Source organism: Mus caroli, unplaced genomic scaffold (genome assembly GCF_978045245.1).
Source record: "Mus caroli unplaced genomic scaffold, Mus_caroli_1 scaffold_8, whole genome shotgun sequence".
Lineage (NCBI taxonomy): Eukaryota > Metazoa > Chordata > Mammalia > Rodentia > Muridae > Mus > Mus caroli.
Genome location: NW_028227263.1, coordinates 17,960,856 through 17,987,107, shown reverse-complemented (window position 1 = coordinate 17,987,107; position 26,252 = coordinate 17,960,856). Strand labels below are relative to the sequence as shown.

At 49.1% G+C, this 26,252-nt stretch overlaps 1 protein-coding gene across 5 annotated transcripts; it reads left to right on the top strand.

Moving 5' to 3' along the window:
- Window positions 1-811: 811 nt before the first annotated feature.
- Setd1a (SET domain containing 1A, histone lysine methyltransferase) lies at window positions 812-26,252 on the top strand. 5 transcript variants are annotated; one of them, XM_021167371.2, is made up of 19 exons: window positions 812-1,039; window positions 2,277-2,441; window positions 2,677-2,772; window positions 4,620-4,890; window positions 8,029-8,150; window positions 8,376-8,605; window positions 9,253-10,162; window positions 10,307-11,098; window positions 11,534-11,710; window positions 11,903-11,990; window positions 12,641-12,798; window positions 12,926-13,013; window positions 15,822-16,139; window positions 21,834-22,895; window positions 23,270-23,442; window positions 23,523-23,633; window positions 23,799-23,918; window positions 25,218-25,355; window positions 25,437-26,252. In XM_021167371.2, the coding sequence occupies exons 2-19, from the start codon at window positions 2,292-2,294 to the stop codon at window positions 25,608-25,610; spliced, it is 5,178 nt and encodes a 1,725-aa protein (XP_021023030.1). In that variant the 5' UTR covers window positions 812-1,039; window positions 2,277-2,291; the 3' UTR covers window positions 25,611-26,252. The 5 variants fall into 5 exon arrangements, with proteins under 5 accessions (XP_021023030.1, XP_029334993.1, XP_021023029.1 ...); XM_029479133.1 differs by having other exon boundaries at window positions 812-1,510; XM_021167370.2 differs by lacking the exon at window positions 812-1,039 and adding an exon at window positions 1,522-1,676.

Here is a 26,252-nt window from a genome sequence, read left to right as displayed (position 1 = left end):
AAAAAAAAAAAAAAGGGTGTTGAACCTTGGGACGATCTCAGCTTTGGGTTCCCAAGTGAAGCTTGAATGAGGTCTGTCCTTAAGTTTCGCAGTGGGATCCTATGAGCATAGGTAGCCCTTGCCTAAAGACTGCTCAAGAATAACCGGGTTACATTCAGACCTTTACTTTTTATAGGATCTACTTAAGGGTCTTTATGTCTCTTTTTTAAGCCCAACAGAACCCTGATTTTAACCACTGAACATTTTTTTTCTCCCAAGACATGGTTTCTCTGTGTAGCTCTGGCTGTCCTGGAACTCACTCTGTAGACCAGGCTGGCCTCCAACTCAGAAATCCGCCTGCCTCTGCCTCCCAAGTGCTGGGATTAAAGGCGTGTACCACCACTGCCCGGGTCAGAAGGAACATTTTAAAACTAGCCCAAGGGAGGTGTAACTAGTGTACTGGCCTAACACGCAGAAAGCCCTGAGTTAGATCTCCTAGCATGCTATAAACCGGTTATGGTGTGCACACCTGTAATTCCGGTACTCAGGAAATAGAGGCAAAAAGGATCTGGAGTTCGAGGCCATCCTCCGTTATATAGCAAGTTCGATGTCATGCTGTCTGAAAAACAACAGGAGCCCGAATAGAAAAGCGGGAAGGAACCGATCATTTCATTCTGTGCGTCGGTAGGCAAAGCGCCTGAGTCACCCCTCCTGGTTGTATTTTTCCACCTCCCACCCCTCCCCGGTTTTGGTGGATTCTAAGGGAAGCAGCCCGTTACGCCGGGCTCCGCACGCCTGGCCACGCCTCTCTCATTAGCCCCTCCCACAACTGGATCGGCAGATTCGCTACCGAACTCCTTAGGATTATTTGGGCAGCTTTTCTTGTCTGAAATTTTTCAGGAAACGCCGAGACGACTTCTTCCTTGTAACCATTTCGCACTAAGTAGGAAGTGTGCTGTTCCTTGAGTCGTTCTACTGAAAAAAAAAAATCCAGGACTAGAGGTCGACTCTGCCAACAGGGCTTGGCGAGCCAGGCGTCATTTTCGTGGCTCTACAGCAGGTGAGAAGAGGTGACGGCCAAAGCCCAGGACGGTGGCGAATCTGCACTGCAGCCTCATAGGCATTCGGGCTGCGCAAGGAAGGGGCAGGGAAGAGGAGCCGAGGAGCGCGCATCCTGTCCACTCATTCGCCCCGCCCGCCTCGCGAATCTGCGTCGTTGGACGCGCCACTCAAATCTCCCGAGCTCTGGCTGGCGTCCTCCCCCTCGCTCCGCCCCCTTCCCTCAGGGGCTCGTCGCAGCTTTCGTCGCCGCCGATTCGCCAGGAACCCCAAGGCCGGAGCAGCTGGATAAGGGTGGTGCGGTCCACTCTCCGGGGAATGCGGCCCATCTTCAGGCTCCCTGGGCTACAACTCCCGAGCCTCGCAGGGCGCCGGCCGAGGCAAGGCCGCTACCCTCGGCCCCGTGGATCGCTCCGCAGTCCTTGTAGCGAAAGTGCGGATGCAGACGCTGTGCCCGCTGGGCCTCGCGCAGGTGGCGGTGGTGTTTGGTGCGCGCGCCGGGGAGGTGGTGGTGGGGGGGCGCCGCCGCCGCCACCGCTGCGGGGCCGGGTCTCGCGCTGCCGCCGCCGCCGCCGCCGCCTCACGCCGCTGAGGTGCTGCGCGCGGTGGGGGGAGGGTGAGCCGCTCGCCACGAGCGGGTGAGTAGGGCCCCGGCGCGCGTGCGCGCCGACGGGGTGTGGGGGGGGTGGACGACACCGAACGCGCCCGGGCGGGAGGAGAGGGCAGCGGCGCGCGTTACCTCCCCCCACCCCCCCGCCTGGATTCAGGGACCGAAGCTGGGTCTCAGGCTCGGTCTCGCGGTGTTTCCAACGCCCCGAAGAGGTGCCACCTCTGGTTCGGAGGATCGGGGCGCGGGGACGCGAGCGGCTGTGTGGGAGCGGGAGCGGGGCTCGGCCCGGGCCGCTGGCCGGTGAGGAGGCGGGAGGGGGCGGGGCCTACGAGGGGACGGGGGAGGGGTCTTGCGTGGAGGCCAAGTGGGGCGCGCTGGGGAGAGCGGGAAGGTAAGGGGGCGCGAGATGGGCCTGGGCCCCGAGGCTAGAATTGGGGATGGAGGGGAATGGAGTGCGGTAGTGAGCCCGGCTCCTCAGGGCAAGATCTGAGGGAGCCACGGGTCATGCTGAGGTGTCGGGGACTGGACTGATGTGAGACCCTGGAAACGGGGCTAGACATTAAGGGGACAGCAAGGGAGTCAGGCCTAAGTCGTGGACTCCCATTCTGTATCCCTCTTTTCCTGACAGTGTAAATGAGCAAAGATGGACCAGGAAGGTGGGGGAGACGGGCAGAAAGCCCCGAGCTTCCAGTGGCGGAACTACAAGCTCATAGTGGATCCTGCTTTGGACCCTGCTTTGCGCAGGCCTTCTCAGAAGGTGTACCGCTATGACGGAGTCCACTTCAGTGTCAGTGTGAGTGCCCTCGAGCCTTTCTTGACTTATTTGAACCTCCAATCTCCCCTCCCCGCTTCCCCCTGTGCAGTATTTGACACCCAGACTTCCTATACCTGTAGTTTGGTTTTTTGAGAATGAGCACGCTCTCCCAGCTCTTCTGTATGTATGCTGGCTTCTTCTACATGGGCTTTATAGAGTCAGTAGGCTGGTGAATTTTCAGCCTGGTTTCATCTCTTTCTGCTTTCTTTGTTAGGACTCAAAGTATACCCCCGTGGAAGACCTCCAGGACCCCCGCTGTCATGTCAGGTCCAAAAACAGAGACTTTTCCCTCCCGGTTCCTAAGTTTAAGGTGAGTGCCTGCTGGTCTCCCTGCATGTTGGTCCTTGGAGAGTGTCAAGGACCCTGGGCTTCACATAGCCTACCAAAGTGTTTATTCCGAAGGAACTGTGAGGAGCCAGATCTCATTGCTTTTTGTGTCTGTGAGACTGAGATGTTTTGGACAGAAGGTATACTTGTATAGCTGAGGTGACTCTAGTATATATCTGGTGACAGGGGTATTGATGTCTGGAAGGATGAGGTATGGGTGGGTATTCTGAAGCCTTGTGACAGTGGGATAGCCAAGTTATTCAGCAATTAAGGATGCTGTTAAGACCACTGCAGCACTTGGAGTCGTGTGTTCTTGCTGTCTTTATGTGTGCTCCTCTGTCCTGTCTGTACGAGCAGCTTGCTTCCCTACTGTAATAAGATATTCTTCAAACTTCGGACTGTCTCGAAAATTGGTAGTTCTTTGTCTCCTCCTAATTTTGTTTTTGTTTTTGTTTTCTTTTACTGATTATTGGTAAATTAAGTTGTGCAGTGCCTTCACCCTTCTGGAGCCCCACTTTCTTGAGCAGCTTAACTGAAAGCTCTTCTGTCTGAATGTTTATGTCTCATGCCTCCTTCCCGACAGCATCTACTGAGACACTAACACATCATCTTTCTTCCCTGAGTCCTGCTCTCCTCACTTTGTCTTGACTGATGAATGGCAATACCAGATACTTGGGTACCCACACTGGAAGCCTCGAGTCACCCAGTAGCTCTTTCCTTTCTTCTTAATCTTGAGGTTCCCATGGTCATGTTCTTCACACAGAGTCCGATGGTGCTCGTTTTCTGCAGCTCTCCTCAGTTTTAGGCTCCATCTTGCTGTTATTTGTCACTGGTTTTAATGTTCTTATTTTAATTTTGTTTTCCAAGTCTGTTTTTCTTTTTTATTATATTATTTTTCATGTGTGTACATTCATAAACAAGCTTTCATGCCATTGTGCACATGTAGAAGTTAGAGCACAACTTGTGGGAATTGGTTTTCACCATGGGTTCTAGGGGTCAAACTCAAGGTTGTCAGGCTTGGTGACAAGTGTCTGTACCTACTGAGCCATCTTGCTGGCATCCTAAGTCTGTTTTGAAGCATTGACATGTGTGGTTATTGATCTGGGCAGGCCTTATCACCTCTTTGACACCATATCCCTGTAATATTCCACCAGACACTTTTCAGTGTTTAGAAAATATCAAGATGGATAAATTTCATGTCTTGGAAGTCTGTCATTTTTGTAAACTTTAAGCATCTACAGAATCCAGAAAGAATGATAGCATCTTTGTGAATCTTTTCCTGATTTTTCTGTGTATGAAGGATCCTTTTTTTGGCTCCCCAATACCCTGTCTCTACATCTTTGCTACCACTGTGTTGTATTCATATTTATATCTGGCTTATCTTTTTTTTTTTTTTTGAAACAAGTACTCCCTAGGTAGCAGCTGGCCTTGAACTGAGAATCCTGTGCTTCAGCCTCCCATGTGCTAGCATTGTAAGAGTGCAGGGCACACTCGGCTCTGTCTTGTCTCTTTTCTGAATGGGAACTTTTCCTGTTTTTCTGTTTCTAGTAACTAGCTTATGCTAGTCTATAGCCCTGAACTAGATTACTTTCTTCTATCACTTTGTCCTGTGTATGTTAATTCTTGTTTTGTGTGTGTGTTCTTCCCAGTTGTTGTAAGTCAATGTCATAAGAGGGCTTGACGAACAGGTCACTGCTAATGTGCCTCTCAGGAGCCCCTGACGTCTCTGTCCTAGATTCGTCTTAACCTCATAGATGTCTTTCAAGTTTCCCAAATGGTAAGGAAACTGCTCACTATGGAAGCCCGAGACCAATTCTTGTCTCTCCACAGCTGGATGAGTTCTATATTGGACAGATTCCACTGAAGGAAGTAACTTTTGCGAGGCTCAATGACAATGTGAGGGAAACCTTCCTGAAGGATATGTGCCGGAAATATGGTGAGGTGGAAGAAGTGGAGATCCTTCTTCATCCCCGCACTCGAAAGCACCTGGGCCTAGCCCGTGTGCTCTTCACCAGCACGCGGGGGGCCAAGGAAACTGTCAAAAACCTCCACCTCACCTCTGTCATGGGCAATATCATTCATGCCCAGCTTGATATCAAAGGTGAGGACTCTCCTGCATGTTGCCTAAAGTTGGTTTCTAACAGGGATTATATATGCTGATACTTAATTGGGCTCAGCCAAGTAATCAGGGTCATGATTACCAAAATTCCTGAAGTCAGGTCTGTTTTAGAACTTAATAGGTTTTAAGTTTTAGAGATTCATTTATATATTTTTGTTTGTGTGTCTGTTTTGCCTGGATATATATATACCTGTGTACAGCATGTACGTCTGACGCTCATGGAAGTCAAAAGAAGGCGTCAGGTTCCCCTGGAACTGGTTTAAGGGTTGGGAGCCACCATGTGGGTGCTGGGAACTGAACTCCGGTTTTCCGGAAGAGCTACCAGACCACTTAACTGCTGAGTCATCTCTCCAGCTCACGGAGGGTTTTTCTTTTTTGTTTGTTGGTTGTTTTAAACTTATACATACTTTGTGCTTTCTTCAGTAGCACATATGCTAAGATTGAAACTTCAGGAAATTAAAGAACTAGAGTTTTAGGTCATGGCCTGCCAAAACCACAGATGTGTGAAGATAAAGATGAATTAGGCAGAGTCGCATTGTGGCACATGCCTATCATCCTTGTGCTTGGGAGGCAGAGGCAGGAGGACTTTGAGGCTAGCCTGACTACAGAGATGATTCCAGGTCAACTAGTGCTGCATAGTGAGAACTTTCTCAAAAAACAAAAAGGAACCACGAGATAACTCTTAGTTGGTAACAGTACATACTATACAAATATGAAGGCCTGAGTCTGAATCTCCATCGCTCACACATTCTAGATATGGTTGTGTATGCCTATAACTTGGTTTTGTGGGGAGAAGACAGGTCCCAGAGTCTCACTGACTAGCCAGGGTACAAATTGGCAAACTTCAGTTCCAGTGAGACCCTCTCCCAAAGGAGTGAGAGAGTGCAACAATGGGAGATACTCAGTGTCCTCCTGTGGCCTTTGTGTGTGCACACAAATAAAAATAAAGAAAAATGGAGCAGATTTGAACTGCTTCTAAGGAATTACAGGGGAGAGATGTCAAACTAGTACAGTGCCATCTAAGGGAAGAGGTTGTTAACTGATGTTTACAAATGGGAGCGAAGACCAGTGTTTCCAAATTCAACTTAAGACTTTTGTATGTAATCTTATAGTTTTTATGTATTTTTGAAACAGAATCTCACTAAATAGCTTTGGCTGGCCTTGAACTCACTGAGATCCACCTGCCTCTGCTGTCTTGAATGCTAGAATTAAAATGTTTTAATTGTTGGTTCTGTTTTTAATGTTTTTGTTTCTTTTATAGGTCTCACTCTATAACTTAGTCTGCCCTTGTGTTCTGCACCTGGTCCCAGGCTTTATTCTTGGTGTTTTACTTTACTTTTAAAGATTTGCTTTTGCTTCTGTGTATGTGTGTTTGTGTAAATGTATGCACATGTATGTGTATGCCACAGAGACTAGAAGAGGGTATTTGTTGGCTCCCTGGAATTGGCGTTGGGATAGTTATAGACAACCATGTTGGTGGTTCTTTCCAAGAGCACAAAATGGTCTTAATTGCTGAGCCATCTTTCCAACCCCTTGTTTTGGTTCTTTGGAGACAGGGTCTCATGTTGTTGTCCTAATCTTCATTTATAGCCAAAGATGACCTTGACTTCTTTTTTTTTTTTTTTTAAGATTTATTTATTTATTATATGTAAGTACACTGTAGCTGTCTTCAGACACTCCAGAAGAGGGAGTCAGATCTTGTTACAGATGGTTGTGAGCCACCATGTGGTTGCTGGGATTTGAACTCCGGACCTTCAGAAGAGCAGTCGGGTGCTCTTACCCACTGAGCCATCTCACCAGCCCGACCTTGACTTCTAATCCACCTTCATCCTGAATCATTGACTTATGTCACTGTGCTTGGTTTATGTGGTCCTGGGGATGAAGCCTAGGACTTTATGCATACCAAGAAGGCACTTTACCAACTGGGCAACTCTCCAGTTCCTGTTTTGTGTTTTTAAGTCAGTCTTTCTTTTTCTTTTTTTGGTTTTTCAAGATAGGGTTTCTCTGTATAGCCCTGGCTGTCCTGGACCTCACTTTGTAGACCAGGCTGGCCTTGAACTCAGAAATCTGCCTGTTTCTGCCTCCCAAGTGCTGGGATTAAAGGCGTGCGCCACCACGCCCGGCTTGAGTCAGTCTTTCTGTCTGTCTGTGGTGACCTATGCTCATTGTGGCTCCTGTTGAATTGGACCCTTGCCTTGCCTCAGTCTCCCAAGTATGAGGAGTACAGGCATATGCTGCTGACCTTGGCAACACTTCATTTTTAAATGCTACATTCTTCTCACAGTTTTTTCTCATATTTATTTGTTATATGTGTATGATGTACATTCTTCGTGTGTGGCCGCATGTGAAGGTTAGAGGGCAACAAAGGGGGTTGTTCTTTCCTTTCTCCGTGTGGGTCCCAGAGAGCAAACTTACAGTGTCAAATTTGGTGGCAGGCACTTTACTCACCAAATCCTCTCACCGCTCAACCCCTTCCAAGAGTTTAAAAGTCATTGTTCAAGGCAAATAAAATCCCCTCGCGGGCCGGATTGACACTTGTAGTTAGAATCCTACTTTTCTTGAAGTTTATGAAATACTCTAGGTGGTGTATGTGTGAACCATGAGTTTATCATGGTTATGTTGAACCAGGGCCTTTTACATGCCAGGCCAAGCACTACTGCCTCCTGATATTAATGGGATATGTGTTTAATAGTTGGAGATGAACCCGGTTTTACTTCATAAATCTGCAAAAGAGCAGTGTGGTGATAAATGTCTGTAATTCCTGAACATGGAAGAGTAGGGACAACAGTGTCAGGAACTCAGGGTGCGCTTTCCTCCTTAGTATGAGACCAGCCTTTGTCTTAACCAGTCAGTAAAAATAGAAAGAGTATAGACAGCACACGCCTTTAATCACAGCACTCGGGAGGCAGAGGCAGGCGGATTTCTGAGTTCGAGGTCAACCTGGTCTACAAAGTGAGTTCCCGGACAGCCAGGGCTATACAGAGAAACCCTGTCTCAAAAACCAAAAAAAAAAAAAGAGAGAGATTGTAGGAGACTTGAGACCTGAAGAAGAAACAAAACGACCAAATCAGAGCGGTTGTGTTTCCTTCTGACTGTTGATTCTCATTTCTCTCCATCTAGGCCAGCAACGAATGAAGTACTATGAATTGATTGTCAATGGCTCTTACACTCCTCAGACTGTGCCCACTGGGGGCAAGGCCTTGAGTGAGAAGTTCCAGGGTTCTGGTGCAGCCACTGAGACGGTGAGAAGCTTGTAGCTGCCGCTGTGTTAGGCACATGTACTCGTTACCTGGTCAGCAAAGCAAGAGCCATTTGGGAAGACCCTGAAGTTCCCCTATTAAGTATAGGAAGAACTAAGGAAACATGCCTAGGTGTCTTCAGATACAAAGAGCTGCAATCTCGGATTGGGGCAGTAGACAGTTTTAAATCATGCCTGATCTTTTTTCCTTGACTCACTTTTTCTTTAGACTGAAGCCCGCCGACGGTCTTCCTCTGACACAGCTGCCTATCCAGCAGGCACTACTGTGGGGGGCACCCCTGGCAATGGCACTCCCTGCTCCCAAGATACAAATTTCTCCAGCAGTCGACAAGATACTCCATCTTCCTTTGGCCAGTTCACCCCTCAGTCCTCCCAAGGAACCCCCTACACATCTCGGGGTAGCACCCCCTACTCTCAGGACTCAGCCTACTCCAGCAGGTATGGAAAACCACTTCTCTTGGCCTTAGCCATTTGATTCTGGGAGCTGCGGCTGGAAAGAACAAGCTCCAAGTGTCCGTGAGAAGGAATTGGAAGCTATTTATCTTAGTCTTTGGTTTCAACTGACAAATGGGTGTTTTCAGGGATACTAGTATGGGACCTAGTAGAAACAAGTTGAGAAACCTGTTTTGAGTTTTGTGTGTATGTGCACACTCATGTGCATGCTCCTGCCTACCTACCTGTATGTATGTATGCTGTGTATCACAGGCATGCAGCACCCAAGCAAGCTAGCAGGGGACAAATGTCTTGTATCTGTATTTACAGTGATGTTACATGTGGGGATTGAGGATTGAATCTGAGCCTTGTGCAAGAGCAGACTGTATTCTTAGTTGCTGAGCCATCTCTCCAGCCCCTCTTTTAAGATGTTTATGAGTCTGAAGGTTTTGCCAAAGTGGATGTCTCTGAACACAAAGTGTTCCTTGTACCCATGCAGTGGATCACCTAGAGCTGGGGTGAAAGTGGTTCTCAGCCACCATGTGGGTGTTGGGATCAAATCTAGGCCCAGAGTAACTTTGAGTATGAGAACAGAACCAGTCAGGTTTGGTCACATAGGTAGGAGCCTAGCTAACTCCTGGGTTCTTCTTCAGCACCACTTCAACCTCCTTCAAACCCCGGCGGTCAGAGAACAGCTATCAAGATTCTTTTTCTCGCCGCCATTTCTCTACATCTTCAGCCCCTGCAACCACCGCTACTGCCACCTCAGCAACTGCTGCAGCTACTGCAGCCTCCTCCTCCTCATCTTCCTCCTCCTCGTCATCCTCCTCCTCGTCGTCATCTTCTTCCTCAGCCTCTCAGTTCCGTGGTTCTGACTCTAGCTACCCAGCATATTATGAAAGCTGGAATCGTTACCAGCGCCATACTTCCTATCCACCTCGCCGGGCAACTAGAGAGGACCCTTCTGGGGCTTCATTTGCCGAAAATACGGCTGAGCGCTTCCCACCTTCCTATACCTCCTATTTGGCCCCTGAGCCCAACCGATCCACTGACCAAGACTACCGGCCTCCTGCCTCAGAGGCCCCACCTCCAGAACCTCCAGAACCTGGTGGTGGTGGTAGTGGTGGTAGTGGTAGTGGTGGTAGTGGTGGTGGTGGTGGCGGCGGCGGTGGTGGTGGTGGTGGGGCACCCAGCCCTGAGAGAGAAGAAGCCCGGACTCCCCCACGCCCAGCTTCCCCTGCACGCTCTGGCTCCCCAGCCCCAGAGACCACCAACGAGAGTGTGCCCTTTGCTCAGCACAGCAGTTTGGATTCCCGTATTGAAATGCTGCTGAAGGAACAACGCTCCAAGTTTTCTTTCTTGGCTTCTGACACAGAGGAAGAGGAAGAGAACAGCAGTGCAGGCCCTGGGGCTAGAGATGCAGGGGGTGAGGTGCCTTCTGGGGCAGGTCATGGGCCCTGTACACCCCCTCCTGCACCAGCTAATTTTGAAGATGTAGCACCTACAGGGAGTGGAGAGCCAGGGGCTGCCCGGGAGTCACCAAAGGCCAATGGACAGAACCAGGTGAGCCTGGGGCCAGCCATAGCATCTGGGGTGGAAGCTTAAGCTTAGGGGGTAGGGAAGTTGCTCAAACATGAAGACAAGTGTGAGGGCAAACTCAGGGAGCTCTAGCAGGAGCTGTCTGTGACTCTCCTCCATACCCCACAGGCTTCTCCATGTTCTTCCGGAGAAGATATGGAGATCTCTGATGATGACAGGGGTGGCTCACCACCTCCAGCCCCAACACCCCCCCAGCAGCCGCCACCGCCACCACCTCCCCCTCCTCCCCCTCCTCCTCCCTACCTTGCTTCCCTTCCCCTTGGCTATCCTCCCCACCAACCTGCCTACCTCCTCCCACCCCACCCAGATGGACCACCCCCCCCTGAGTACCCTCCGCCACCTCCTCCACCACCACCCCACATCTATGACTTTGTGAACTCCCTGGAACTTATGGATCGACTTGGGGCACAGTGGGGAGGGATGCCCATGTCCTTCCAGATGCAGACCCAGATGTTAACACGGCTCCACCAGTTACGGCAGGGCAAGGGATTGACTGCAGCCTCAGCTGGTCCTCCTGGCGGGGCTTTTGGCGAGGCCTTTCTCCCTTTTCCACCTCCACAAGAGGCAGCCTATGGCTTGCCCTATGCTCTGTACACACAAGGGCAAGAAGGACGTGGGGCGTACTCCCGGGAGGCCTACCACCTGCCCTTGCCTATGGCAGCCGAGCCCCTGCCCTCTTCCTCAGTCTCGGGAGAGGAGGCGCGGATGCCTCATAGGGAGGAAGCAGAGATAGCAGAAAGCAAGGTCCTACCATCAGCAGGCACAGTGGGTCGTGTGCTGGCTACCCTTGTCCAAGAGATGAAGAGCATTATGCAGCGAGACCTCAATCGAAAGATGGTCGAGAATGTGGCCTTTGGAGCCTTTGACCAGTGGTGGGAGAGCAAGGAAGAGAAGGCCAAGGTGAGGAGGTCTAGTGCTGGGTATGTTCAGTGTTTGTTTGTTTGCTGAAAGAGGTTGCCCAATTCAAAGTAGGGACAAGAGAAAGTAAAATGGATAGTAAGGCTATGGGAATTACAGGCTGGGGAATTATGACAGAGCAAAAGGTAAGCATGGGCCTGGGTCAGAAGAGCTCTGTCCTGGCTTCTTTGCTGCTTTACGGTGGACTGAACGCTTAAATGTTTCTGGGCTTGTTTTTAGTTCTACCATTTGTAGCCTGGTAAAAATTAGTAACTATTTCCTAAGGGTGGATGGCCTAAATTACCAGACTTGAGAACCTGCTTTAATTTGCCAGAGGCAGCTAATGGGAGCAGAATAAGTTAATGCATTGGTGTTGCTCGGGCACTGTTGGTTCTTGGGCAGGAGGGTTCTTTAGCTTAGTCTCCCTACTGTTTGCAGCCATTCCAGAATGCAGCCAAACAGCAAGCCAAGGAAGAGGACAAAGAAAAGATGAAGCTCAAAGAGCCAGGCATGCTGTCCCTCGTAGACTGGGCCAAGAGTGGCGGTATCACAGGCATTGAGGCCTTTGCCTTTGGGTCAGGGCTTCGAGGGGCCCTGCGGTTGCCTTCATTCAAGGTATCCAGGAATTCAGTGGTGGGAAAGCTGGTGGCTCTCCCTTCCCAATGGTGGGGAATGGTGTATGGGAGTGGGGTGGGGCTGTGGAGGATGGTGGTTGAGGTGGGTTGTTTGGGTTTTTAAATTTTATCTCCCTTTTCCTCACTTCTGTCTCTGAGCTCTAAGTTGCTCCTATCTGTCTGCATCTGCCAGGTAAAACGGAAAGAGCCATCAGAAATTTCAGAGGCGAGTGAGGAAAAGAGGCCCAGGCCCTCTACTCCAGCTGAGGAAGATGAAGATGGTACGTAGGAAATAAGGCAGAAGAGAAAGGATTGGTCTTCTTAGTGTAATAGGAAGCAAGGTACCTGAGGAAGCAAGAGGGCATCTCTGAGGGCAAGGCACCCAGTGGAGCCTTGATGCAGAGTGCAAGTGAACGAAAGGAATTCCACAGACATCAGAGGGTCGGGGAGATTTCTCCTTGCATTTTAGTTATGGTTCTTAGCTCTGCTGGGCTGATTTAAGTATTTTTGTGTTTTTTACAAAGTAAAAATTTCACTGTCTAGAATCAGAACTTGAAGAATCATCTCTCTAGGTTCGCTGCCTAATGCTTCTTTTGTGCAGTCTTCCTAGTCTTCTGAAGCTGGGCTTTGGTGGTAGCTTATAGGACATGAGGCGACTCTACTGAGTCAGATCTGCTTCCCTGGAGAACTCCCTGCCGTATATTATTTCTTGGGCCAGATAAAACAAATTGGCATCCTCTTTCGCCCAGCTTAGAAAATGATCAAAGAAAATGTGTGGGATGTAGTTCAAATTGTATAGCACGTTATTGTGTTTCAGTTTCTGTACTGAGTAAGGGTGGCCTGTCAGTAAAGTAGGCAGTAGTGTTCCTTGCCTCCAGGATGGCAAGCATGAACTACTGATAACTGTGACTGCTCTGACTTCCTCTTACAGATCCTGAGCGAGAGAAGGAAGCTGGAGAACCAGGACGTCCAGGGACCAAGCCTCCGAAGCGAGATGAAGAACGGGGCAAGACCCAAGGCAAGCACCGAAAATCCTTTACTCTGGACAGTGAAGGGGAAGAGGCATCCCAGGAGTCTTCCTCAGAGAAGGTAAGATGCTAGGCACCTGGTGCCTGCCAGAAGCCTTTCCTGAGTCCCTGTTAGCACAGCCAGCTTCTCACTGAGATGGAACTCAGTGTCATTTTCCTGTTAGTCTCAGTTTGTCTTTTTCCTTAAGGATGAGGATGATGATGATGAAGATGAGGAAGATGAAGAACAGGAGGAAGCTGTGGATGCCACCAAGAAGGAAGCAGAGGCATCGGATGGTGAGTGTAGGCAGTTGAGTAGAGTTCAGGTTGGGGAAAAAGGGATTATACTATCTGGTTTGTCTTTTTCTATGACTTTCCTGCTGGACTTCTGGCCGTTCTTGCCCTTTGCAATGACAGTTGTGTTAGCCATTGCCCTTGGGAATCCTGGGACTCTTGAGAACGTGAACTCCATTGATTCCGAATACTCCCTCTTCTAAACGGGTCTCCCTGTGGATAGATAGCCCTGCAAAGTCTGTTTCTCTCCCAGGTCCTAGAGGGGAAGGTGTGCATTCTCCGCTTGCCCCTTGAAGCTGTCAGTCTAGATGGTCTCGTCTTAGAGCTCTGCTCTTCCTGTAAGACCCAGCCATCAGTCTGCTCCTTTTCCCTTCCTTTCTCTTGCCATCAACAGACACTCTTCCAGTTGTGTGTCTGTTAGCTTCTACAGACTGTACATGGTTTAGTAATCTGCATTCCTTCAGAAGTATGTATTGAGGACCTGGAAAGAGATAGCACAGTGTTTAATAGCACTAACTGCTTTTACAGAGGACCCAAGTTTGGTTCCCAGAACCTACATGGTGGCTCACAACTGCCTGTAACTTCACTTCCAGGAGATCTAGCACATTTTTTTAAATTCTACATGTATACAGTGTATATACATATACTGAAGCATATGCATAAATGAAATAATTTTTTTTAGAAGAAATGTACATTAAAACCCTGCTTTAAAGAACTTGTTGGAAGCCGGGCATGGTGGTGCACCTTTAATCTCAGCAGAGGCAGGTGGATTTCTGAGTTCAAGGCCAGCCTGGTCTACAAAGTGAGTTCCAGGACGACAGCCAGGGCTACACGGAGAAACCCTGTCTCGAAGAAGAAAAAAAAAAAAAACTTGTTGGAAGAGGATAGAAGAAGGGCAAGAGACAGGTTACACAAGTCCCTTTGTGTCACTGCAGACAGATTACATTTTAGGGACAATGAGATAGGGCAATAACTTCTGCTGGTATGCGAGACCTGAGGAAAGAGCAATCAAGGAATTCCTCTGAAATACTGTTTTCCTCTGAAATACTGTTTTCGCAGTGACCAGGGATGACAGCAGTGATGATCTTGAGGTCTCAGTGGAGAAGCGAAGGGCCAGGTTTTCTGCTAAGAATGAAAACAGTTCCCTCCTGTTAGTCCTTTGGCTCCCCTGCCATCAACTGTGCCTGCAACATGAATTTGTCACCTTTGCTCTTCTGTCTGCTTTTCTCATGTCGGTTCTTAGGGACAGGGTCTTTAGCCCAGGAGGGCTTTACTTTTGTAATCCTTTTTTAGTCGTTCTACCTAAGCAGTGCTAGAATTACAAACATGCCATCGTGCCAAACATGCAAACGTGTATGCAGTGCTAGGGATCAAACCTAGGGCTCCTTGCTAGACTAACATTCTACCACTGACCTGCAGCCCCAGCTCCTCTGATGCAGTTTTGACTGATTTCTGCCTCTATTTCCTTCCTTCTGTTGTAATTCATTTTCGAAACTGCTAATAAAATTGTCTTTTCTAAAATGTACTCTCTCTCTCTACACTCCTGTTTTCTGCCAAAGTGACCTACAGGACATCTGTATAGTCAGTCAGTCCAGGCTCTGCACACATGTTCTCTTCAGCTTAGTCTCACCATGTTCCCGTTCCTCCCCTCACTATTCCCTTCTATTTACTCCGTTATGAATTCATCAATAACATCTGCTTTTTCTCTTCCTCTCTTTCTCTCTCCCTTGCCTCATTGACTTACTTAGCCTTTCAAGTGCTAGAATTATAGCCCTTTTGCATTATGCTTCTCTGGAATTTCTTAGTGCTTTCTCACCCAAAACTGATCTCCCATAAGTACGGTGTGTATATAATGTTGTGAGACTATGCCATGCATGTGTGTGTATCCTTCCATCTTGTAAGTTTTATTGATCAAACTCATCAGTTTAGCAACAGCTGCCTAACTGAGTCATCTTGCTGGTCCCTTGTTTTGTTTTGTTTTATTTGTTTTTGAAGAAGAGTCTCATGCAGCCCATGCTGCCCCTCACTTGGTATACAGATGCGCATGCTCTCTGGCCAGTCTCCTGTCTCCACCTCCAGAGTTCTGGGTTTACATGTATCACCAGGACTTGCCTTTATTTTTCTTTTTTTTAATTTTGTTTTTCTTTTTTTTTTTTTTTTGGTTTTTCGAGACAGGGTTTCTCTGTGTAGCCCGGGCTGTCCTGGAACTCACTTTGTAGACCAGGCTGGCCTCGAACTCAGAAATCCGCCTGCCTCTGCCTCCCGAGTGCTGGGATTAAAGGCGTGCGCCACCACACCCGGCTTAATTTTGTTTTTCAAGACAGGGTCTCTCTGTGTAACCTTGTATATCCTGTAACTTACTGTGTAGACCAGGATGATCTCAAATCACAGGTCCACTTGCCTCTGCCTCCTGAGTGCTAGGATTAAAGGCATCCTTTCAAGGTATGTACTGTTTTTTCCAGAATTCTATTTTCTACAGAACTTCACTGGTCTAGGCCAACTGATTGCCAGTCTCCAGGTCTACCTATATCTGTCTGTCCTGGAACTCTTTCTGCAGACCGGGCCTTCATCTCTATTTCTGTGTGGTAGAACATCTCCTTCTTGGGTTCAGCATTTAGGCGGGGACCTTCCCGACTTGTTCTTCCAGCAGCACCCAGGGCTTTCCTTCCTTCACTCTGATGCTGTCACTCTGAGCACACACTTGCTTACTTAACTTCTTGAGCTTTCAGCACCTGGCCTAGAGCCTCACATCCAGAGGACTTTGTCAGTGCTCCCTCCTCTTGACTCCTGACTCCCCTTGTGGATTTCCAGGTGAGGATGAGGACAGTGACTCGTCCTCCCAGTGCTCTCTGTATGCGGATTCAGACGGTGAAAATGGCAGCACATCAGACTCCGAGAGTGGCAGCTCGTCTTCCTCTTCCTCATCGTCATCCTCCTCTTCCTCATCTTCCTCATCAGAGTCCTCCTCTGAGGAAGAGGAACAGTCAGCAGTCATTCCCTCAGCTTCACCCCTCAGAGAAGTTCCAGAGCCCCTTCCAGCTCCTGATGAGAAGCCTGAGACAGATGGGCTTGTAGATTCCCCTGTCATGCCTCTCTCTGAAAAGGAGACATCGCCCACACAGCCTGCAGGTAGGTGGCATGGGACAGGTGACATGACTAAGATACATGTTTATCAGTGTCTTAGAGAATGGCCTTGGGGTGCTATGTCTATGTGGAACAGTTAAATGGGCACAGAGTAACACTAATGCATGACTGAGCTCTTGTACCCTTGTCTAGCTCTTGTCATTCTATAGTTCTTGTTATCATATATGCATATGATGGGCCTCCTGTAGGGACGATTTATTCATACAGTAGGGTTTATCAAGCATTGCTACTGGTATCAGGAGCAGTGTGAAGATGTGATGATGTGTCTGACAGGCACTGCTCTCATCCTCAAAGCTTTTGGTCTATAGGGAGAGAAAGGCCAGTTAAGCAATAAATGCATATTAATAACAAAGCAGTAGCCGGGCGTGGTGGCGCACGCCTTTAATCCCAGCACTCGGGAGGCAGAGGCAGGCGGATTTCTGAGTTCGAGGCCAGCCTGGTCTACAAAGTGAGTTCCAGGACAGCCAGAGCTATACAGAGAAACCCTGTCTCGAAAAAAAAGAAAAAAAAAAAACCAAAGCAGTGAGGGAGGAGGCTCTACATAATGTCCAGAACAGCAAGTTAGAAGGTTTGGAAGAAAGCTTACCCCTTGGTAGGTTGAAAACTTAGGGTGGAAGGTGGCCAGAACTGTAGGAGTGAGTGATGACCAGCCTATGCAAATGCAGACCTCATGTACGAAATGTTGTCTCTGCTTTGAGAGCCATAGGAAGCTATGAGTAGATGAGAGTGATTTGAAAGATGCATTAAAACAGGCGTGAGAGAGGAGCCAGAGTGTCGCAGGGAGACTCTAGTGAGGCCAGGAAGGATACAGGCTGGGAAGCTGGGACTTACTGGAAGGTGTCCCTCAGTGTAATTAAAGTTCCCAGCATCCACGGGATGAGTTGACCTCTCGTGACAGCTCATGCACTCACTCCTGAGTCTCTGGGCGACAAAAGGCCACTTAGAGGGTATTGTTCTCCTTCTATTTTGGGGGACCACATCTGTAACAAAAAGACCATTCTGGCAGAAAGAGAGATCTGGAAAAGAGGAAGGAAGTATAAGAGTAGCATTAGAGAGGATATAAGCAAAATAAAGTCTGGGGTAGGGATATAGACCAGCAGGTAAAATGCTTGTCACACAAGCTTGAGAGCCTTTGAGTTTCATCAGTAACGCCACATAAAGCTGTGGTGGCTTGCATTTGTCACCCCAGATTTGGAAAAGTAGAAACAGATCCCTGGGGCCGAGCATCATGTCCTAGTGAAAGACCCTATCTCAAAAACAAAATGGGTAGTTGAAAACTGCACTTGAGGCAAAAATGTCAGAGAGACATAACTTGGTAATACTACATGCCAGGAAAGGACTTTGAGTAAAGTGGCCTAGGATTATGGGCATTGTTGACTTGGAGTTGAAAGGAGGTCTCTGAACCTCCAGTTAGAAATGTTAGCAATGGGATTATAGAGCAGAGACTTTGGGAGGAAGAGTCTGCCCAAGAGTGGTGAGAACATTGATGTGACCTCAGCTGCGGACTCTGGAGAAGACAGGATAAGAGAGGGTGGGCAGGGGTGAAGTGAGGCAGGGCTGAGTTTTGAATACCAAGCAAAGCACCACTTTAGTAAAAGCCAGCCATTGTAGTTGTGAAGGCAGGAAGGTCACAAGCTCAGGGTCAATCTCAGCCTCACGGTTAAAGGCAGTCTTCAGATACATAGGAGACAGGACCTTTCCTTTCCCCTTTCCCCTTTCCTTTCCTTTTTTCCGAGGCAGGGTTTCTCTGTATAGCCTCGGCTGTCCTGGAACTCACTTTGTAGACCAGGCTGGCCTCGAACTCAGAAATCCACCTGCCTCTGCCTCCCAAGTGCTAGGATTAAAGGCATGCGCCACCACCGCCTGGCTTCTTTTCCTTTTTTTTTTTTTTTTTTTTTAAAGATTTATTTATTATATGGAAGTACACTGTAGCTGTCCTCAGGTACTCCAGAAGAGGGCATCAGATTTTATTACGGATGGTTGTGAGCCACCATATGGTTGCTGGGATTTGAACTCGGGATCTTTGGAAGAGCAGTCGGCGCTCTTAACCACTGAGCCATCTTCGCAGCCCCCTTTTCCTTTTTTAAATGTGTTTATGTGAGTGTTTGTATGTGTGTCTATGTACCACATGCATAGGCCAGATGAGGGTGTCAGATCCCCTGGAACTAGATTTATATATAGTTGTAAATCACCATGTTGTGTGCTGGGAACTTGACCTGGGTCCTCTGTAAAAGCAGAGAACATTCTTTTTTTTTTTTTCCTTTTTAAAGATTTATTTATTTATTATATGTAAGTACACTGTAGCTGTCTTCAGACACACCAGAAGAGGGGGGTGGTTGTGAGCCACCATGTGGTTGCTGGGATTTGAACTCTGGACCTTCGGAAGAGTAGTCGGGTGCTCTTACCCACTGAGCCATATCACCAGCCCCAGAGAACATTCTTTTTTTTCTTTTTTTTTTTTTGGTTTTTCGAGACAGGGTTTCTCTGTGTAGTCCTGGCTGTCCTGGAACTCACTCTGTAGACCAGGCTGGCCTCGAACTCAGAAATCCGCCTGCCTCTGCCTCCCAAGTGCTGGGATTAAAGGCATGCGCCACCACCGCCTGGCTTCTTTTCCTTTTTTTTTTTTTTTTTTTAAAGATTTATTTATTATATGGAAGTACACTGTAGCTGTCCTCAGGTACTCCAGAAGAGGGCATCAGATTTTATTACGGATGGTTGTGAGCCACCATATGGTTGCTGGGATTTGAACTCGGGATCTTTGGAAGAGCAGTCGGCGCTCTTAACCACTGAGCCATCTTCGCAGCCCCCTTTTCCTTTTTTAAATGTGTTTATGTGAGTGTTTGTATGTGTGTCTATGTACCACATGCATAGGCCAGATGAGGGTGTCAGATCCCCTGGAACTAGATTTATATATAGTTGTAAATCACCATGTTATGTGCTGGGAACTTGACCTGGGTCCTCTGTAAAAGCAGAGAACATTCTTTTTTTTTTTTTTTTTAAAGATTTATTTATTTATTATATGTAAGTACACTGTAGCTGTCTTCAGACACACCAGAAGAGGGGGGTGGTTGTGAGCCACCATGTGGTTGCTGGGATTTGAACTCTGGACCTTCGGAAGAGTAGTCGGGTGCTCTTACCCACTGAGCCATATCACCAGCCCCAGAGAACATTCTTAACTGCTGAGCCATTTTTCCAGTTTATTTTTCAAAAAGAAAGGGATGCTATGGTTCAGTGGTTAAAAGCACTAGCGACTCTTGCAGAGGATTTAAGTTCATTTCCAGCACCCATATGGAATTTTACAACCATTTGTAATTCTCATTTCAGGGGATTCATAGGCAGGGAGAGCAACCATTTACAGAAAAGTTTTTTGTTTTTTTTGTTTTTTTCTAAAGATAGGAGTAGCCAGGTATGGTAGCACAGGGGTATAGTCCCAGCTGCCTGAAAGTCGGGCAGGAGGATGTCAAGTTTGAGGCTATTTGGGGCTAATCTAGGCAATTTAGCAAGACCCTGTATCTAAAAAAATTTTAAAGGGTCAGCAATCTAGCTCAGTGATAGCATGCATGAGGTTCAGTACTAACTGGATGGATGGATGGATGTGTGGGTGAATGGATGGGTGGGAAAGAAAGCCAGAATTAGGCAATGTTATAGAGCCACGGGAGAAATGACAGTAAGATAGAAGTGTCTTGGACCTTACAGGTCATTGGGATTATAAAATGTCAGGTGAATAGTTTAGACTGAAGGCAACAGTTAAGGGATGAAGAGAAGTAATATTGATAGCTAGGTTTTTCTAAGGGTAGGGTATACTGGGCTTTCTGGCTTAGTGTCAGGATACTGTGAAAAGCTTAAAAAGATAGTCCACATTTTCCTCTGGAAAGTGTCAGGAGGGGCAAGGGGATAGGGGGTTTTTGGAGGAGAAACTAGGAAAAGGGATAACATTTGAATGTAACTAAAGAAAATATCAAAGGAAAAAAGAAAAGAAGGAAGGAAGGACGGATGGACGGACGGACAGACTGTTGAATGTCTGGCAACAGCAGCCAATTTTAGTCAGTTTAAATACCAGACAGGAAAGCTGGGTATGGTGGTACACACCTGTGATCCCAGCATTACAGAAGCATCAGGTTCCTTATGGGCTTCCGTGAGTTCCAGGCTAGTCTGAGCTTCTCTCAGTGAGGAGTGTAGTGTTTCGTAGTTATGGGTATGTTTATATGGTATGCCTAACTTGGAGTTTAGGCAAGAGACAAGTAGAAAAACTCCTTGGTCTTGCCTTCCTTTTTGTCTTCTAGTTTGGTTTGGTTTTGCTTTCCCAGGAAATAGGTTTCCTGTGTTTCTCAGTTCCAGCATAGTATTCACATCCACCAAACTACCCACCTCCTCCTACCTTAGACCTTCTCTGTGACAGCCCTGAGGGAGGGGAAGCTGGGAGGACTGACTTCTAGGGCCTTGTTTCTAAGAACATAGGAGACAACTTAGGAGAGCAATTCCTGGGAAAAGTAGTTGTGCTGCCTGGGGGTAACTGTATCATAAGTGTATCGTAAATGAAAAGTGGGGGGACAAAAAAAAAAAAAAGGGCCGGGCGGTGGTGGCGCACGCCTTTAATCCCAGCACTTGGGAGGCAGAGGCAGGCGGATTTCTGAGTTCGAGGCCAGCCTGGTCTACAAAGTGAGTTCCAGGACAGTCAGGGCTATACAGAGAAACCCTGTCTCTAAAAACCAAAAAAAAAAAAAAAAAAAAAAAAAAAGAAAAGTGGGGGGGAGGGAGGGAGCACAGAGAAGTCTGCCAGGAAGCTGAGTTGGATGCTAAGTCATGTAGTTTGCCACTGTCCAAGACCCTCATGACATCCAGAGCCTAGGATGGAATGCACTGAAGGACCTTTCAGTGCTCCCAAGTAAGGAGCACTCAGCCTGAGGCAGTATGCACAGCTGATCCCTGCCTGCCCAGCTGGCCGGACATGGTGCTGGCTACCATTTAGTTCTGAAAATGGTAGAGCCAGTTGCTACAGCTGAGCTTACAATTGTCTGGTCCTGGGTTATGTTCTCTTCCAGTGCTTTTTTTTTTTTTTTTTTTTTTTTTTGGTTTTTTGGTTTTTCGAGACAGGGTTTCTCTGTATAGCCCTGGCTGTCTTGGAAATCACTCTGTAGACCAGGCTGGCTTCGAACTCAGAAATCTGCCTGCCTCTGCCTCCCGAGTGCTGGGATTAAAGGCGTGCACCACCACGCTCGGCCAGTGGTCTTATAAACAGGCTGGAATCGCCGTGTTTGATGGGCTCCCTTCCCTCTCTGCTTTCCCGAGTTTGACCAGACATTTGATTTGGTCGGGTATGCTGTCTGAACAACAGCTTTCTGGGCTTATCTGTCTGCTCTGAGTTTCCCATATCTGACATGGACATACTCCATTGTCAGCTGAAATAATGAACAGGTACAGAGCCCATTCTGTTGACAGAGGTGACAGTGCTGAAAGTGATAGGAGCAGGAGCGAGGCAGACATCAGCCCCTGTGTAACATGCAGGCTTGTGCATATGGAAGCATGAGTGTTCTAAATGGAAGCTCAGACAGAACAGGGTAGAACTTGATAAAGTAAGGCTGCCTTGCTCCGGGAGAGTTGAGCCCACATCTCCTACCCTGACAGTTCTTTCTGATGAGGTTAACCCTCTGGTCTTTGCCCATGTGTTTCCATTCTCAGGCCCTGCTGAAGAACCACCTCCTAGTGTACCACAGCCTCCAGCAGAGCCACCTGCTGGACCACCAGACGCTGCCCCCCGCCTGGATGAGCGCCCCTCTTCTCCTATCCCTCTCCTACCCCCACCCAAGAAACGCCGGAAAACTGTCTCCTTCTCTGCTGCAGAGGAGGTACCAGTCCCAGAACCTTCCACGGCTGCCCCACTGCAGGCCAAGTCTTCTGGTCCAGTCTCTCGAAAAGTCCCCCGGGTCGTAGAGCGGACCATTCGTAACCTCCCCCTGGACCATGCGTCTCTGGTCAAGAGTTGGCCTGAGGAGGTGGCCCGAGGGGGTCGGAATCGAGCTGGAGGTCGTGTGCGCTCTACTGAAGAAGAGGAGGCCACTGAGTCAGGGACAGAAGTAGACCTGGCAGTACTGGCTGACCTGGCCCTGACCCCAGCCCGACGTGGGTTGGCTACCCTACCCACTGGTGACGACTCAGAGGCCACAGAGACCTCAGATGAGGCTGAGCGCCCAAGCCCTCTACTCAGCCACATCCTCTTGGAACACAACTATGCCCTAGCCATCAAGCCCCCACCTACCACACCAGCACCTCGGCCCCTGGAGCCAGCTCCTGCCCTTGCTGCACTCTTCAGCTCTCCAGCTGATGAAGTCTTAGAGGCCCCTGAGGTGGTGGTGGCTGAGGCAGAAGAGCCAAAGCAACAGCTGCAGCAGCAGCAGCATCCAGAGCAGGAAGGAGAGGAGGAGGAGGAAGATGAAGAGGAGGAGTCCGAGTCTTCAGAAAGCAGCAGCAGCAGCAGCAGCAGTGATGAGGAAGGGGCAATCAGGAGGCGTAGCCTCCGCTCCCACACTCGAAGAAGAAGGCCACCACTCCCACCCCCACCCCCACCACCTCCTTCCTTTGAGCCGAGAAGTGAATTTGAGCAGATGACCATCCTGTATGATATTTGGAACTCAGGCCTTGACTTAGAAGACATGAGCTATTTGCGACTCACATATGAACGGCTGCTGCAGCAGACCAGTGGTGCTGACTGGCTTAATGACACCCACTGGGTCCAGCACACAAATATCCTAAGCCACAGAGCCCATCTGATTTGAACCCTAGAGTAAGACACAGGGCTGGGCCTTCCCTGGAGTGGTGTGGCAAGAAATGTTATCCTCAGGTCCCTCCTAGGGCTGCACTGGTCTCCTATCTGTCTAAATTACTGTGACTTACTTAGCCTTGGGGTTCTCCAACTGCCAGCTGTCTTTCCTCTCTGCCTTGTGTCTCTTCTGATAGAGCAGATAAGGTCTAGACTTGCCTTCTCCTGTCTATCTCCTTACTGAGTATTCTCACCATCAGACAAGCTACCCTATGGACAGGGCCTGGGTTGGACAGGAGGTGTGGGCCCCAAGAGACTTGCCAATGAGGGATCTGTTCTTTTCCTTAATACCATGCACTCACCAACCTAAGCACTCCAAAGCGCAAACGACGGCCCCAAGACGGGCCCCGGGAGCATCAGACAGGCTCTGCACGCAGCGAAGGTTACTACCCCATCAGCAAGAAGGAGAAAGATAAATACTTGGATGTGTGCCCTGTCTCGGCCCGGCAGCTGGAAGGTGGAGACACTCAGGTAGAGCCATGTTCTGAGCCCTCCCTAGTTTGCTGCCTCCTTCCTGTACTTCACATGCCACCTCCTTGTCTTGCTCACAGGGGACTAATCGGGTGCTTTCTGAGCGACGGTCAGAGCAGCGGCGGTTACTAAGCGCTATTGGCACCTCAGCCATCATGGACAGTGATCTGCTAAAGCTAAACCAGCTCAAGGTCAGGAGGGGAAACTGGAAGAGGGAGGAGACCCAGTGAAAAACCTACAGCAAGGAGAGTTGCCCCTGGTGGGATCCTGTGGAACAGAGAGGGCTGAAGGGAAGGGATGGGAAGGTGCAAGTTTGTGGGAGCATCCAGCAGTTAAAGCTATCTTGTGTCCCCTAGTTTCGGAAGAAGAAACTCCGATTTGGCCGGAGCCGTATCCATGAGTGGGGTCTGTTTGCCATGGAACCCATTGCCGCTGATGAGATGGTGATTGAATATGTTGGCCAGAACATCCGCCAGGTGAGGTGCCACTCCCAACACCAGGCCCTGTGGGCCACACTCCTACCCTGGTGTCTCGGGGCTCTGGCTCAGTGGCCTTTTAGTTGGGCTGGATTGTACATAATGTTAATAGTGAAACCCAATGCCACATTTTTATAATTGTGATACTTTGTATAGAGCCTCTCCCTCAGGGAACACTGGACAATAGTAAAGGATGGTCTTTGACACTAGAGGGTGATAGGTATTGTGGGGACCCAGAGCCTCCCAGAGACGGTGATGTGATGTTCAGCCTGAAAGCTAAAGGGTAATGAATTCCCAGGGCAGTAGGATGTATATATGCTCTAGTTCCTGGATTAGCGTGTGCAAAGGCTCAGAAACTGCATTCTCTTAGGAGGACAAGGTCAAAACCCTAACCTAGTCAGGGCCAGCGACAGGGACATGAGCCTGGAAAAGTGGCCTTGTGGATGGAGAATGGCTTAGAAACTGCGCAAGCAAGGGGTTGTGAAGCTAGTGAGCTCCCTCTGGCTGTGGGCTGGCCTCAGTGGGACTTAATGGCAGGTCCAAAGTATGGATGAGATAATGTCAGCAGAGGTGACAGGAGTCTAGCCTGTGGGTTCAAAGTAATTGACAGCCAGGTAGCCAGGCTATGAAGGGTGAAAAGAAGGTGGTGAGTCCTTTCTCAGGCCTTCGCCATTAGCTTCTAGGAATGTGGTTGGGCAGAAGGAACAGAGAGAGGTGTGATCAAGATTTGTTCAGTACAGACGTGAGGCTCAGGATCCTAGGGATGCAGGAATGGCATCCCACTTTCTTACTGAGGTAGGCTTGGCTGGAGAGGGACTCCTGGAAGGAGTCCTCACTGCAGAGCTGGTGGTTAGAACTCTGCAAAGGGGGAGGTCACCTAGTGAGAGTGGCAATGGCATTACCTATTTCCTGGGAATAGCTGCCCCTTGCAGCACAAGGCCTTTGTCCTGGCACAGACCATCTGCCATCTGCTCTCACCAGCTGCCCAGTAGGTGCCTGTGTACGAAGGCTAGTCCTAGGAAAGGATTCAATTCAAGGCATGGCCACTGTCATTTCGGAAGCTGCCCCAGGCCCACAGCATGCTATGGGCTCCACTCTGGCCACACAGGTTCTCAGAAGAGCCAGTGCTGGTTTCCCCAGAGTTCCCTTCTGGCTGACTTTGGATCAGAATGGGTGGGAGCAGGTACACTCAGATGCCGACCCAGTCAACATGGGCCCAGGAACTGGTAGCTTGGCCAGAGGGGAGCGAGTCTAGTCCATGCAGTGGCTGAAGTCTTAGGGCGTGTCTTATTCTCACAGATGGTAGCTGACATGCGGGAGAAGCGCTACGTGCAGGAGGGCATTGGCAGCAGCTACCTTTTCCGGGTGGATCATGACACCATCATTGATGCCACCAAGTGTGGCAACCTCGCCAGGTTCATCAACCACTGCTGCACGGTGCGCTCAGGGCTGGGCCGGGGCTGGGCTGGGCAGGGGTGAGGTGGGGTTGTGGCTCACACTCCCCCTCCTGCACTGCAGCCCAACTGCTATGCTAAGGTGATCACCATTGAGTCTCAGAAGAAGATTGTGATCTACTCGAAGCAGCCCATCGGTGTGGACGAGGAGATCACCTACGACTACAAGTTCCCACTGGAAGACAACAAGATTCCGTGTCTGTGCGGCACTGAAAGTTGCCGTGGCTCCCTCAACTGAGGTGGGGCAAGACCGGTGCCCTCACCCCTATTTATTCCCCCTTGGTGCCCTAAGCTCCCAGCACCCCAGCCTTATTGGGCTCAGCAGGGCCCACTGCCCCCACCTTCACGTGGGATAGGGAGCACTGAGGCCAACAAGGGAGCCTCAGTCCTTTGAGGCATCTTCTGCCTCCCCTATGCCCCATGCCCAAACACCCTCTTAATTTTTTTTTCTTTGCGAAGAAGAAGCTGTAAATGTTTTGTAGCTGCCAGCAGCTGTTTCCTGTGGAAACCTGGGGTACCAGCCTGTATAGATGCTATTCTTGGGGGCTGCATAGCCCTTTGCTTCATGTTAATGGGGACTTCCCCTTCTGCCCTATGTGCACCCCGCCCCAGTTTAGGGGTCTCTGGGGCAGTGGCCATGTTCTCCCCTGGGGGGGCCTTTGGCCCCTAGTCCTGGGAACTCTGTGCCTGGAACCCTGCCTCATCTGTTCCTGCCAGACCCTGTGGGTCACCCTCCCACCCTGGTGTCTCAGGGCGCTGGCTCAGTGGGCCAGGATGGTGGGGGGCAGGCCCTTCTTGTTGGGCTGGATTGTACATAATGTTAATAGTGAAACCCAACACCACATTTTTATAATTGTGATTAAACTTTATTGTACAAAAA

Bases quoted from the DNA above. Each gene is read 5' to 3' on its own strand.
- Setd1a (XM_021167371.2), top strand. From the start codon at position 2,292: ATGGACCAGGAAGGTGGGGGAGACGGGCAGAAAGCCCCGAGCTTCCAG. The intron at 8,151-8,375 runs GTGAGAAGCTTG...CTTTTTCTTTAG, and splicing joins CTGGTGCAGCCACTGAGACG to ACTGAAGCCCGCCGACGGTC. The intron at 23,919-25,217 runs GTGAGGTGCCAC...TTATTCTCACAG, and splicing joins TTGGCCAGAACATCCGCCAG to ATGGTAGCTGACATGCGGGA.